Below are 14511 nucleotides of genomic sequence, written 5' to 3' on the forward strand. Positions count from 1 at the left end.
CTGTCTTAAGCATTCAGTCTAAACAAAGCCTACGTTACGCTGAGATAAGCACTTACCATAATGCCGGTGAGGAGACAGACTCCTTTCCCACAGTATGTATTGGGGACCATATCCCCATAACCAATGGTTAGAAAAGTTATTGAGATCAACCACATGGCTCCAAGGAAATTGCTGGTTACATCCATGTTGTCATGGTATCTAGTAAGGGCAAAATGACATCAGAAAAACAACTACAATTACTTTACACTCCTCTATGGCTTAATTGCAAGTCAATCAATCAGCCATGAAAATTGTGCTAATTTGTCTCACATTATACATTTAATTAGTGTTCGCTCCACTGCAGTAGAAGGGTATGCTGTTGTCGCTGTAAGCTAACACTTAATTGGCTAATTGAGGGATCTAGTGGAGTTGGGACACAATTGACTCTGAGGTCTGCAGCGTGAGAGATTTGATACTCTGTAGGTTAAGAGAAAGGCACAGTATCTTTTTACTCTGAAATGATGCATTTTTGATACTTAGAGCTCAGTTTCTAGAAAATGTACTCCTGTGCAATTGTATATTATAAAAAATATATATAATATCTAATTGTGTGCATGTGTTTTCTAAAACAAATCACCTAGTAAACTGTGAATTACCACAAAACGAATTAATGCAATAAAAATAAAAATAGATACTTGAATAATTTAAATAATTTAAAAATATATAATATAATATAATATAATATAATATAATATAATATATTATAATATAATATAATATAATATAATATAATATAATATAATATAATATAATATAATATAACCTGCACACACACAAAAAAAAAATCTAAAATTATATCTGGTGTCTGAATAATTTTTGGTTTATATAAATATAAAACCAAACCATGAATTCATTATAACTGTGATATGATATAATAAAATACAATATAATATATAAAATTAAAAATATATTCTAAAATGTACTGTATGTATTTATTTTCTACAAAAACTCACCTAGTAACTATGAATAACCAAAACATGAATCCATGATAACTGTATAAAAAATATATATAATATATATATATATATATATATATATATATATATATATATATATATATATATATATATATATATATATATATATATATATATATATAAAATCTATTAATCTAGAATAGAAAATATTTTCTAAAATATGGAATACATATTCTAAAAAATATTTATTAAAAAGTGTATTACCAAAGCATGAATTGATGAAAATTCTATACTGTATATTTGTATTTATATATCCATTTTCTAAAAAATATATAAAATTATTATTACTATTTCTGTAAAATTTTATGTATATATATATATATATATATATATATATATATATATATATATATATATATATATATATATATATAAATATATATATAATCTGATTATATTCATAAAATTTTATCTTAAAGTGTCTTAAAGACCTCCTAAAAATCTCCCCATCAAAACTGACTTCCATCATCTACTGTCAGAGCAACAAAGCGGGCCACCTTTCGCACGCCCTCACAGTCCAGGCGGCGATGATCCACAGAGAAATGGTGAACACCAGCAGCACTGTCCCGGGACAGATAGTCATGAGGGTCTTCATGACAAAGCGTGTGTTGAAGTTGATCTTGTTGAGGGCACCGATACTGCGTGACGACGCATCGGTGAAGAGTTTGCTGTGCAGCAGCATGACGCGAGCAATGAGGTACAGACGGAGAAACATGGGAATGGACAGGATGATATCCACGTCAGCGTCTGTCTTGGACGGCGCGTAGGAAAAGGCGAGCCGTGCTGTCCACGTGAAGGTGTAGTTGCCCGGGATGGGGTGTATGGCGCACACCAAGATCTCCAGACAGATGAAGAAGATGCGCTCGTAGGTCATGGCTATCCTCCAGTCGTCTGCCGCGTTGTCCACCATGAACAGCTATCAGGAGAAAAAAGAAAAGAAACAAATTTAAATAAAATAAATATTATAAATACAGTATATGTGTGTGTGTGTGTGTACATTCTTTTCTTAAATAACATGTTTGCACCTCAGGTTTTTTTGTTAGTTTTTTTGCAGAGAGGATTTACTAGCTGTAATTTCAGCTACTGTCAGGGTGCACTGCTCACAGGCTTCTCTCAAGTGCCAGATAAAGCCAGCTTTCTCTCCAATTGACCGGCGGGCTCTGGAGCCGCATTGCTTTTTTTCTACTCTTGCTACATAGAAAATCTCCCTCTTTCCCCTTCTCCCCAATCCCATCAATATTTCTGCCCAGTATGGATCTGGTTTGATTCACAACAGCACCATTACTGTTCTCATTTTCAGTGCCCTTGGTCCCAGTAATGTATTCCCCTTCAGTTTCTCAGTTGGTATTTCACATTTTTAATGGATTTTCACATTTTTCCTCAAGGAAGAAATCTCTCAACTAATGCTGTAACTGTAAGAAACTCTCTCACATAATAGTATAAAAGTTCAAATTAATAACGAAGCCCAAGCTATTTAACTCAAAATGCAATTATTTTCAGATAAGATAATAAACACTCAAATAAAAAGTATCTGGTGTACAAACATTTAATGTATAGAAACACTAGGAACAACTTTCTAATAATAGCAAAAAAGATTTTTCAATGTTGTAAATAAAACAAAGATTATTAGTCTTTTACAAGAAAATCGTTATTCAGGCTTTATAGTTTCTACATTAAAATTTGGTTTAATTCAATGAATTTCATTAGTTGTGAAATTTTCTATCAATTAAAAAATAAGTTAACTATATTTCCACTTTTGAAATATAAAATACAATTATAAAATATAAAATAATAAAACATTGTTTATTCAATTTGATTTATTCAGACATACTTGACAATAAATTAATTAACAGAAATTGAAAGCCGAGACTTGGTTTCTTATAACTTAAGTAGAAAACATATTAAAATTATAGGAGGTGTGCTAAAAATAATGTTGTTTACTGAGATTTTGTTTACATTAACAGAAAACAACATAATATTCAGATATATACAAATATGTAACCGGTTAGGGATTACAAATAATCACTTTTCATTTGCAATGCTGCCGAGTGTTTTTAATGAGCTTTCGGTTTCCACAGCAACAGCGACTTCTCTGATTGGTAGAGGTCTTTTCAGCATTATGGGTAATGTAGTCCTTCATTAGGAGTCTTTAAAAACTAAGTTGAAATCTCACTGATTTTGATACAGTAGGCTTGCCTTGAGGCGTGAAAGGTTTATGAATGTTGCTGTTAAAAAACGACTTCTCTGTGGAGATATTAAATGAGAATTTATTTCCGGAAGCCGTCTGTTGTGCTCAAGCGTCAGATCTCTGCCCTCCTAAACGCTCTGTGCTGCCGATCAGCTGCGGTGTCTTCCTGTGCATTCAATCACCTCAAGGCACAGACAGCCAACATCAGCGTGAGATATTTCACCAGAGCGGTGCAGTCAGCACAATTCAAAGGCTTCTGCTGACAGACTTTATCCAACAAGACTGTGGCGATCTGATATGAGAAGAGGAGCAAATGATAAACCCAAATGGCTTTCCTGCCTCCTTACAGCACAGGGCTATCTCACGAGCAATGAGATGCTGCTTCAGTGCTGTCCTGTGGTTTTCTCCTCACACACGTATAAAACCTTAACGTTTGGACAGTTCAATCACATTTATGGTCAGTATCTACTCTTGCTGGATCCACAGTTTCTGGATCATATGGGGGACAAAGAGGCAGATGTCCGAATAAATCAAATGACATGAAACCTGGGTGAATATAAATACACATGTTATAATATAAACCATCATGCTGCTAAATACCCTTCCTAATGGAACGGTCCCCGTGTCGTCACTCACAGCATAACTCAGTTTTTCCAAGATGCCACAACGTTGCAGTATTTAGTCTCTGGTTGTTAAAACCTCCAGAATTTCAATTCCTAACCGTTCACAAGTGAGAATATGCTCAAATAAATGTAATAATTGCTTGCTTGCATAATTGCTCATTTTTATTTATGCTCATTATGCACTAATATGACAATATATAAAATAAACAGCAATAATTAGCTGTATTATATTTAACAACATACAAGACATAATTATAAGATTTTTTATTTATTTTTATATTGCTGTTTATTTTGTCATATTAGTGCATAAAGAGCCTTAATTAAAATAATTATATATCATTCTTCTTTACTGAAAAATTACAGTGTAAAACTAAAATTCTTACAGCATTTTACTATTTTTACATTGTACTTTGCTAGATAAAATGATTGGGGGGGGGGGTGCAAATACAAAATGCAAATGTCTCAGTTTCATCTGTTTCTTCATGTAATCACAGACAGATTGGATGATGGAGAGATCAGATCTCTGTGTGCAGCACCTGCTGTTGTCAGACTTGTGCAGTCAAAAATCTCACTAGGTCATTATTACAATTAACGGCAAAATGAATGTTTGGAAATGTAAACTGATATTTCCTACTAACACACTACAGCAAAAGATATGAGTAACTGGCTTAAAACCCTTTTTTGAGCAGCAATTGTTATTGGTAATATTAATACTTGCTTTGCAATTATCACTACAAATGAATTACAAAGAACTTTAGTCAGATGGACTGGTATTTTCAAGGGTTTTAAAAAAAATTCTGAGCACTACATTTCTTCAGTGACAATTATTTTAAGGTAAGAAAATTGTTATATTATTATATTATATATTATATTACCAGATTGAAAATAAAAGGTTTTATTTTTTTTTATTTTTTTTTATAGAAAATACATACATTTTTTGATAGTGACCCTGAAATATTGAGCTATTTTGCCCAAACTTATCTGAGAAATAATAATTAATGGTGAGATTATGATTTCTTTAGCAACCATCACTGTATATCTTGAATCATTTGGACAGAAAATAAATCCTTCATGCCTCAAAGAAGTTTTTTTTTTTTTTTTTTTTTATTCCAAAAGACTGTAATGACAATATAAACGTTTCCATTTTAGGCCCCTTTTAATACCACCTACACATGTTAGTCACATGCATCATACAGCCTCAAAATATGACACTAATCTGTCATATTCATACGACGCACATGCGAACACAAAACATGTACTCCTACAGCATATCCTAATTCAAACATTGCTAAAAATAAAAATAAACATGGGATTTTACCATAAATAAAATCAGGCCTCACGGGTAAAATAATCAAACCTAATCATTCCCGTCTACACTGACTCGTGACAGACATCGTACGAGCAGAAGAAAGGGAGATTTTAGACCAGACAGGACACATCATGAGTCCTAAAAGGCCTGACAATTGGCAGAAATGCTGTAACATTAACCAGCCTGTCTGTTAATTTGGGCTGTTGTTGGACTTTCCGTGCGAGTGTAACTTAGACAGCGAAACACAAGCTGGCTTTGACAAACGGTGACAGACACTATCTTACTCAAAGCTTAGCAACAACAACAACCACCAACAAACCACAGAGCCTACAAATATAGAAGGATAAGCGTGAAGTTTTAATTTGATGTATATGAGCAAAACATGTCACGAAAGCACCGCTTTCAACTTACTAGCTTCAAAACGGAGCAATTAAACATTTAAAATGGGTTATGTAAGGAAACCTACTTGGTAGGTAAAACCAATTATGGTAATGGACGACCTGCAATACAATACTCAAGGGTGCTTCACCTACAAGCATCCAATATTCCCACCGAGTGCTTGAGCGGGTAGTTATGGAAAAATGCTGAATTTGACAACAGAGGGGAAGGTGCACATGTAATGGCCTGGTTACAACAGCTAAGGGTCATACCTGATAACCTCAACAAGTCTGAGAGCGTGACTGCGGCGACTCATTCAAACAAGACAAAGCAGAAGTGCAGAGTATAGATACAAATCATTCTAAAAATACTAACTGAACAAACCCGATTCCAAAAAAAGTTGGGACACTGTACAAATTGTGAGTAAAAAAGGAATGGAATAATTAACAAATCTCATTAACTTATATTTTATTCACAATAGAATATAGATAACATATCAAATGTTGAAAGTGAGACATTTTGAAATGCCATGTCAAATATTGGCTCATTTTGGATTTCATGATAGCTACACATGACAAAAAAGTTGTCAATTGGCAACATGATTGGGTTTAAAAAGAGCCTCTCAGAGGGGCAGTGTCTCTCAGAAGTCAAGATGGGCAGAGGATCACCAATGCTGAGGCGAAAAAAGCGCAGGCGTTTTCTCTGGGCCAAGGCTCACTTAAAATGGACTGTGGCAAAGTGAAAAACTGTTCTGTGGTCAGACGAATCAAAATTTGAAGTTCTTTTTGGAAAACTGGGACACCATGTCATCCAGACTAAAGAGAACAAGGACAACCCAAGTTGTTATCAGTTCTTAGTTCAGAAGCCTGCATCTCTGATGGGATGGGGTTGCATAGAATGGCTGCGTAGAAGAAGGGTCCGGGTCTGAAATGGCCAGCTTGCAGTCCAGATCTTTCACCCATAGAAAACATTTGGTGCATCATAAAGAGGAAGATGTGACAAAGAAGACCTTAGACAGTTGAGCATCTAGAAGCCTGTATTAGACAAGAATGGGACAACATTCCTATTCCTAAACTTGAGCAACCTGTCCTTTTTTTTTTTTTTTTTTTTTTAGCAAAAACGGCATTAAAGTCATTAAGTTTGATGTCAATTTGAAATAAATATATAAAATTAAAACAATTTTAATTTTTCCCATACATTTTTTTTTTTTTACAATTTAAATGATACGCTTTTATAGGAAATTAGAGTTGCATTAGATTTGGTGAGTTTGATTCATTTGCATAATGCATTTGAACTCAACAACTCGCTTTTTTTTCATTTTTCATCTACTGTATTAAAGTGTTACATTGAAATATAATCCAGATTAATATTGTAATATTGTTGAGTGAACATTGGCAATAAATGTAAATTAATAAATATCATTCTTGTGTTTGTTTCATTAAAGCACACAGACAACATGCCTTGCTTATTTTTAAACAATTATTTTTAAATAGTATTTTCTTGTTATATTGGTTTTTGAATTCCCCTTTTAAGTAACATATAACAATTATTTCAAGAAAATGTTATATTTGAAATTACTGAAAATGATTTTCATATGTGTTTAAAATGATCATTTCCCATATAATGAATTGTCTACTGTATGAATAAATTACAGTACATATATAGAAATTATATGGCTGAACTGAACAATTTATATCTTTTAAAATATGCAGTGAACATTTATAAATTGAGTAAGTTTAGTTGATGATTTTTGACTCATCAATATTCAGAATTTTTCTCAAGTCTATTAATGTTACAACTACATTTGGCACATATAAATTGCTATATCAAGGAGTGCAGGTATATTTGCAGTAGTAGCTCCATCACCCCCCGGCATACTCTAATACAGTTTTGGTAAGTCCTATGAGTTCAGCCTGAATGATGGAAGCAAATCTGACTTTGCATGTGTATGTGCATTCATGAAAATTGCAATAAAAAAGGCCTAAACTGATCAGCGCACCACAAGGTCGATGGCTCTTCTGAAGCATTCACACTTACTGTTGCTTTACCAGAGCTGAACTCTATTAAAACACAGCGACAATACAGTAGTCTATCAAACACGTGTCTGTACAGGGGGCTCGGTTTTTTGCACTCCTGTTTTCGCCTCGCGACGCCTTGACAAGGGCACAGACAAAAGGTCGTCTGCCTTTGTGCTCTCCGTCTGTCTAGTATGGAGCAGGGATTGGTTACTGGTTTCAGGAGAGCTCAATAAACTAATGGAGCATGGCTCAATATTTAATCTGTGTAATGTAGAGAACGCAACATATATCTTGTCGCTAAGAAAAGGAATTGCTCAATCTCATTAGAGAATTAGGTAGAAAGGTTCAGCCCAATTACAAATTTATGCAATGGTTAATTTATGATATCAAAGTGGGTCCTAAGAGGCCACTTTGCTAAGTAAATCCTCAGTTGTAGGTTGCTTTCAGCTTTCAAGTTTCTTTGAAGGAGGACCCGCATGCTTTCAGAGTTTGCATTTGTGTAATTGAACGCTGCCAGAAAAGGATGACAGCTGTCGTATTATTAAGTTAACTGTACCTTAATTTAACTCTATTCTCTAGCAATTTAAATTAAACATACATTAAAATAATTAATAAAACCAATGGTTGTGACATATTAAATTAATTCAAGTAGTAAAATGACTTTAATTTTACAAGATCTATAATGTAATTTATGTCAGAGGGAAATAAAAAAAACAGTGACCACTTTAACTCTCTCCTCCTTGTGATTTAAATGCAAAAAAAAGATGATATTTTTAATCATATTAGTTTTTATTAAATGCAATTTTAAATTAAATATAAATATTAAGGAATTTTATATTCTATTCCTTCTACAAAAACATTACAAAAATAGTAGTAAGATGTTTTGGTAAACCAGGGAAGAGTGAAAACTGAAACTGAATAAAAATAGTAACTAAAAAATAATTCTATAATGATCTGTCTGAGATGATGATATTTAACAATTTTCTATTGACTAAATTACAGTGTTGATGCTCTAGAAATGCTCTAGACATTGCTTATTTTCAAACAACTATTTTTTAATAGTATTTTCTTCTTTTATTGGTTTTTAAATCCGCCTTTTAAGTAACTTCTAACAATTATTTAAAGAAATTTTAATATTTGAAATTATTTACAAATATTTTTGTTTATAATGTTGTGTTAAAAATGATAATTTCTGATATAATGAAATTTTCTAATGAATAAATTAAAGTACAAAAATAGAAATGTAAATATTAAGGAATTGTTTATTAAACGTCGTAACTGAAAATTATTTTTAGAATATTCTGTCTAAAATTATGATAACTTTTCTAATAATTATGATCCTATTCTAATTTTCTATGGATTAAATGACAGTGTCGATGCTCTAGAAATAAATTGAAATGAAATTAATATTGATCCTATTCCTTAAACATTACAGAGAATAGTAGTAAAATGTTTCAGAATTAAAAATTTTTTTATAATTGAATACTAAATTTCTTCAAATGACAATTATTTAACTATATTTTATTATGTGAAATTATGGAAAATTATTTTTATAATGTTTTGTCTAAAACTATAATGCCTTTTCTAAGAGCGAAACTGCAGTAAAGATGTTATAGCAATTTAACAAATTAAATGAAAACTATCAAGGAATTATAGATTCTATTCCTTCTACTAAAACATTATAGAATAGTTGTAACATGTTTTGGTAAATCAGGGAAGAGTGTTTTTTTTTTTTTTTTGTACACCTAATTTCTTCAACTGACAATTATTTTAAGATATTTAAAATATTTGAAATTATTGATATTTTTATAATGTTCTGTCTAAAATTACAACACCTAAGAATTTCCTCTGAGCTAAATTACATTACAAATGGTCCAGTAAATTAAACAATTCGCTTAAGATAAATTAAACTAAAAATGAAATTAAAAGCCAGCAGACATCTTAGATTAACACCTTTTATTTTAATCTTCTATTCTCTACACTGGAATGCAGCTCAGGGGTCAGTGGTGAGGGATGGATACGTGACACTCAGCACTCGTCTCAGGTAGAGTTAGTTGTCACAGAAAAAGACAGTACACATCCTCTATAGCACATTAGTACTGCCCTATACATGCACTGACATTATCAAGTGTTAGACATCCCATATACAGCTGATTTGTGGTTCAACTACAGCTAACAACCATATTATTAACTGATAGACTGCTGGTACACAAATTGCCAACTGATAAATTACAGGTACAAATGAAGTTCATTGGTAAAAAAATAATGAAATAATTATATTTCGTATGAATATGCCGATGATGTGCATGTATTTGTAATGCAGAAGAGGCCAAGCCTGGTCCTTTCAGAGAAGCACATTTCTCTGGTGAAGCATTCCCATGATTGATGTCCCTCAGAGACTTGTGGTGGGCCCTAAATATTACAGAGAGCGCAACTGGCTCATGAATACATGCCGTTATAATTCAGCAGGGTGAAAAGTAATAAAACTGCTCAGGCATTTATGGCTGCAGAGCCGGGTTTCTTAATGGCTTTTTTGGGGAGGGAAATTTGCATGCATATTACAAAACAGTGATGTTGTTTCATGTACATGCAGATATGTACAAACCCATGTGTGCTATTCCATATACTGTACTGTGACAATTTTATGTTGCAATTTGATTGAATTTCTTAACAGCAATGCACGCTTATTTGTATGCAAGAAGCATTACTGTATTAAAGTGACAGTACACCCGAAAATGACAGTTTCAAATCCATGCTTTGCATTCAAGATAAAAGTTTTATCTGTGCATGCATTGCCTGGGAATTGAACTCACGCGCTTGGTTTTGCTGGCACCATGTATTACTTTCTGAGGAGACTTCTGTGGAGTTTGGCACAAGCGGCGTTAATCTAAATCCACTGTATGGAAAAGAGCAACTTGAACATTCTGTCAAACCTCTCTTTTTGTGGTTTACAGAAAAAATTTCAATAATAATGTGGATAGATCATCAACATTGTATAAATAAAGTGCATAAAGCCTGCTTTTTATTATATTTTCTATTTTGGTTTATTGTTTAATTAATTTTCATTTTAATGTAACTGTATTATTTTTTATTAATTTATTCTTTTCCCAGGCTTCTGCTATGCCAAAAACATTTAATTCCCTTCACCTCAATGAGCAACATCACAAGTCAAATTTAAGATTCATAATTCCTGCAGCCAATTTTCCAGAACTAACCCACACACACACACACACACACACACACACACACACAGCTATGCTTTGATAGTAGTTGTATACATGTTTTGCTCTACAAAATAAAGTCAACAAACTGTTGCTGCAAACTGAAACCGTGTTACGCACTTGCACAGGTGACTAAGAAACAAACGACTAATCTTATTTCCACTTCATTCTGAACACACACACTATTAACTAATGTCTCCGTTCTGCCAAAAGCACTATGATCTTGTTGGCACTATGTACTTACTGGCAGCACAGGCTTATTGCCGCTCCTTGGTCTTATCCCTGATTTATAATTTTGCTATTAATGCAAGTATTAATCAAACCCAAAATATACACTTTTGGTATGATCGCATCAGCCAAGAAAATACATTTTCTCATTAGCTGGTCTGTTGATTTTGCCTACAGCAGTCTAAAGCAATGCCTTTAACCGTTGACAAGGTGGGAAATTCAGATTTTTTTATTTGGTCAAAATGAAAATATAAATGGGCAATTTCCAAAAAAACTAACAAATTATATATAAAACCATCTTATACATAATGCACATAAAAAGTGATTTTTTGTTACATAAATGACTTTATTTACGAATGTATTACTTCATTTTATATTAACTAAGCTGCTTATTAATTGAATAAGGCTTGCAAATCACAGTTCGCTGAAATGTTCTGGTTTTCTATGACCATGGGAAAAAGAAAGAAGTTGAATAAATCAAATAAATCTTTGATGCTACATTTCTTTGGCTGCAGAGTTATTTTAAGAAACACCATGAAGACTTCAGAAACGTACAGGGTTTCATCCTCGCCAACACAAACTAAAAGACATCTTTTTGCTTTTCTTTTTTGTTAATGCATTACAATGGAGATATGGATGCCGAACAAGTAATACAATAATTCACTGATGCAAGGTCATAGGACATAGAGTGCTTTCAGAGTATTATAACCATCAAGTCAAGTTCTTTCTCTCAACAAATATAGACAAGAACTGCCTGAAGTGCAGATTTGGACACTTACTAATACCACTATGGAGAAACTGTACAGAAAGCCTCCATACTTAATCTATAAACTGCATTTGTGTTGAGAAGTGCAAGTCCGACTCAACACAGTTAATAGACTATGAATCTCATGTTATGCTCTAGTAGAGTTCTGTAATGATTTTATGAAGATTAATAAATACTCAAAGTAAGTCCAGGTTTATTAGGAAAAACATCCGTTCCACCTGGCCTTGTCTATTCGACTGGCTAATAAGCTGTGAACAGCTGTTAAAGCAGGTCCACGAGCCTCGGACAGGATTTCATGGAGAGGAAGCAGTGCTATTGAAGGTAATCCGAGTGTAATTCTATGATAATGGGAATCATTTCAAACACAATGTGTTGAGCATAAGTCTGGAGGAGAGAAAGCGTTAAAAACTCACTGATTCTCACGACTTTTTCCGCGAGAAACCAGCAAAATGAACATGAGAGTAAAGTGAAGACATATTTTTAAATGGGTTACCTGGATTTCCCTGGCATGATATATGATAATCAACCCAAGAAGAATGATTGTAGAAAGGCTTATCAGGCATTTAAGGGCTAAAGAATACAGTGACTCCTGAAAAAAAAAGAAGAAGAAAAGGACAATTTCAGCACATTTGGATTAGTCGGTTTACAGATACATTACAACTGCAAATTGATTAAACCTACAGAAAAATTACAGCAACACATTACTATTTTATGTTAATGATTGAGAGATTTTTGAGAGTGTTTGGATTAAGTTACACCTTTCCTGAAAACATCATAACATAAGCATAACAATACAAACATAATGCTGTAATGACAAATCAATATTTTGCTATTTTTAAGACACATTATGATTGATTTTCCTGGCGTCACTCTTACAGGGGAGACACGTGTGGGGATTTGTTCCTCAGATTGCATTATTAATGTCATTCTGATGCACATAAACAGCTGCTTTTTGCTCACAGATCAACCACCTAACATTGTTTTACAATAAATCAAGAAAATATGAATGCTGTCAACTGGAATCTCTTGTTGCAAAATGAATTGCAGTAATGCATATCCCCTTTGGGACTTGTATAGCTAAAGGCATCAATTACATTACTGTGATTATTTAATTATTTTAAAGCACTTATAGAAATAATAATACATTTATACACAAATAACACAGTTATGGTTTATTTTTTTCCCAGTGATATTCTACAGAAAGTCCAAGAAGAAGAAGAAGAGTGCACAATCGACTCTAAAAGTGATGACAGGCTAGAATGAATACAGCAAAACATACTAACTCCATTTGAGTTTCAACTTGATGAGTGGATAACAGATATTTCTGGTAATTTGATTGGTCGAGCTTCCCAATAGTGCTGGTATTCATTGTAACAATTGTAACAACATTTGACTGTTTGCCTGCACTGTAAAAAACGGTTGTGATTTTAACAGTAAAAGACTGTAAACGTGATAAAGTAAAAACCTGTTAATTGTTTAACAGTAAGTTTCCATACCATAAACAGTGAATAACTTTGATTACATTTAATGTAATATACAGTAAAATACTGTTAAAAATACAGTTTTTGGAAGTGAAAAACAAAGTCATTGTATAATTTACAGTGAAAAACCTTAAATTGAATCTCCCAGAACTCACATTTGATGTTTTTTCGATGAAATAATGGATTCTTCTCAGACGTGAACATTAGGGTTTTATCTTGCATCTAATGTTGTTAAATTAATATGTATTGCATTATTTCAGCATCATGTGTAACACTGTGCATACATACACACACACACACACACACACACACATATATATATATATATATATATATACAAAAGTTTGGGATCAGTGTAAGACTTGTAATGTTTTTTACTGAAGTCTCTTCTGCTCATCAAGGCTGCATTTATTTGATGAAAAAATACAGAAAAAACAGTAATTTTGCTAAATGTTATTGCAATGTAAAATAATGGTTTCTATTTTAATATCTTTTCAAGTATAATTTATTTCTGTGATGCAAAGCTGAATTCCCATCAGCCATTACTCCAGTACAAAGTGTCACATGATCCTTCTAATATGCTGATTTATTAAAATGATCACTGTTGGCAAACTGTGATTCTTTTTTTCAGGATTCTTTGATGAATAACAAGTTTAAAACATTTTCTAACAATATAAATCTTTGCTATCACTTCTTAACAATTTAACACATCCTCGCTGAATAAACATTTTAATTTCTTTCAAAAGAAAGAACTGTAGTGTATATTGTTATAAAAGATTTATATTTTAAATAAATGCTGTTCATTTTAACTTTTTATTCATCAAAGGATCCTAAAAAAGGATCACAGCTTCCAGAAAAATATTAAGCAGCACAACAGTTTCCAGCACTGATAATAAATCAGTATATCAGAATGATTTCTGCAGGAACATATGAGACTGAAGACTGGAGGAATGATGCTGGAAATACAGCTTTGCATCACAGGAATAAATTCGACTTTAATGTATATTAAAATAGAAAAACGTTATTTTACATAATAATAAAAAAATTCACAATATTACATGTTTTCCTGTATTTTTAATCAAATAAATCCAGCCTTGATGAGCATAAGAGACTCTTGTTAAAAAAAAAATTATAAATCGTTCTGATGTGAAGAGGCGGAGTTGTGTAATTTTTGCATTTATGAATATTAATGATGTGCTTATTGAGCTGTTTGAATGTAATTTCACCCGCGGTCAAATCACAGCAGTGCTGATAAAAGGACAGCACTCCCTGCTTGTGTGATT

General features: G+C 32.6%; 1 protein-coding gene across 2 annotated transcripts in view; it reads right to left on the minus strand.

The window, feature by feature from the left end:
* LOC128021346 (small conductance calcium-activated potassium channel protein 2) overlaps nucleotides 1-14511 on the minus strand; it is a 32764-nt gene that overhangs the window by 16688 nt on the left and 1565 nt on the right. For both annotated transcript variants that reach the window (XM_052608455.1, XM_052608454.1), the window contains exons 2-4: nucleotides 12241-12336; nucleotides 1514-1932; nucleotides 57-198 (exon numbers count right to left, since the gene is read on the minus strand). In XM_052608455.1, coding sequence (XP_052464415.1) covers nucleotides 57-198; nucleotides 1514-1932; nucleotides 12241-12336 — 657 coding nt within the window. The remainder of the gene's footprint in view (nucleotides 1-56; nucleotides 199-1513; nucleotides 1933-12240; nucleotides 12337-14511) is intronic.

The sequence above is a fragment of the Carassius gibelio genome, chromosome A10 (assembly GCF_023724105.1).
Source record: "Carassius gibelio isolate Cgi1373 ecotype wild population from Czech Republic chromosome A10, carGib1.2-hapl.c, whole genome shotgun sequence".
In the NCBI taxonomy this organism is placed as follows: Eukaryota; Metazoa; Chordata; class Actinopteri; order Cypriniformes; family Cyprinidae; genus Carassius; species Carassius gibelio.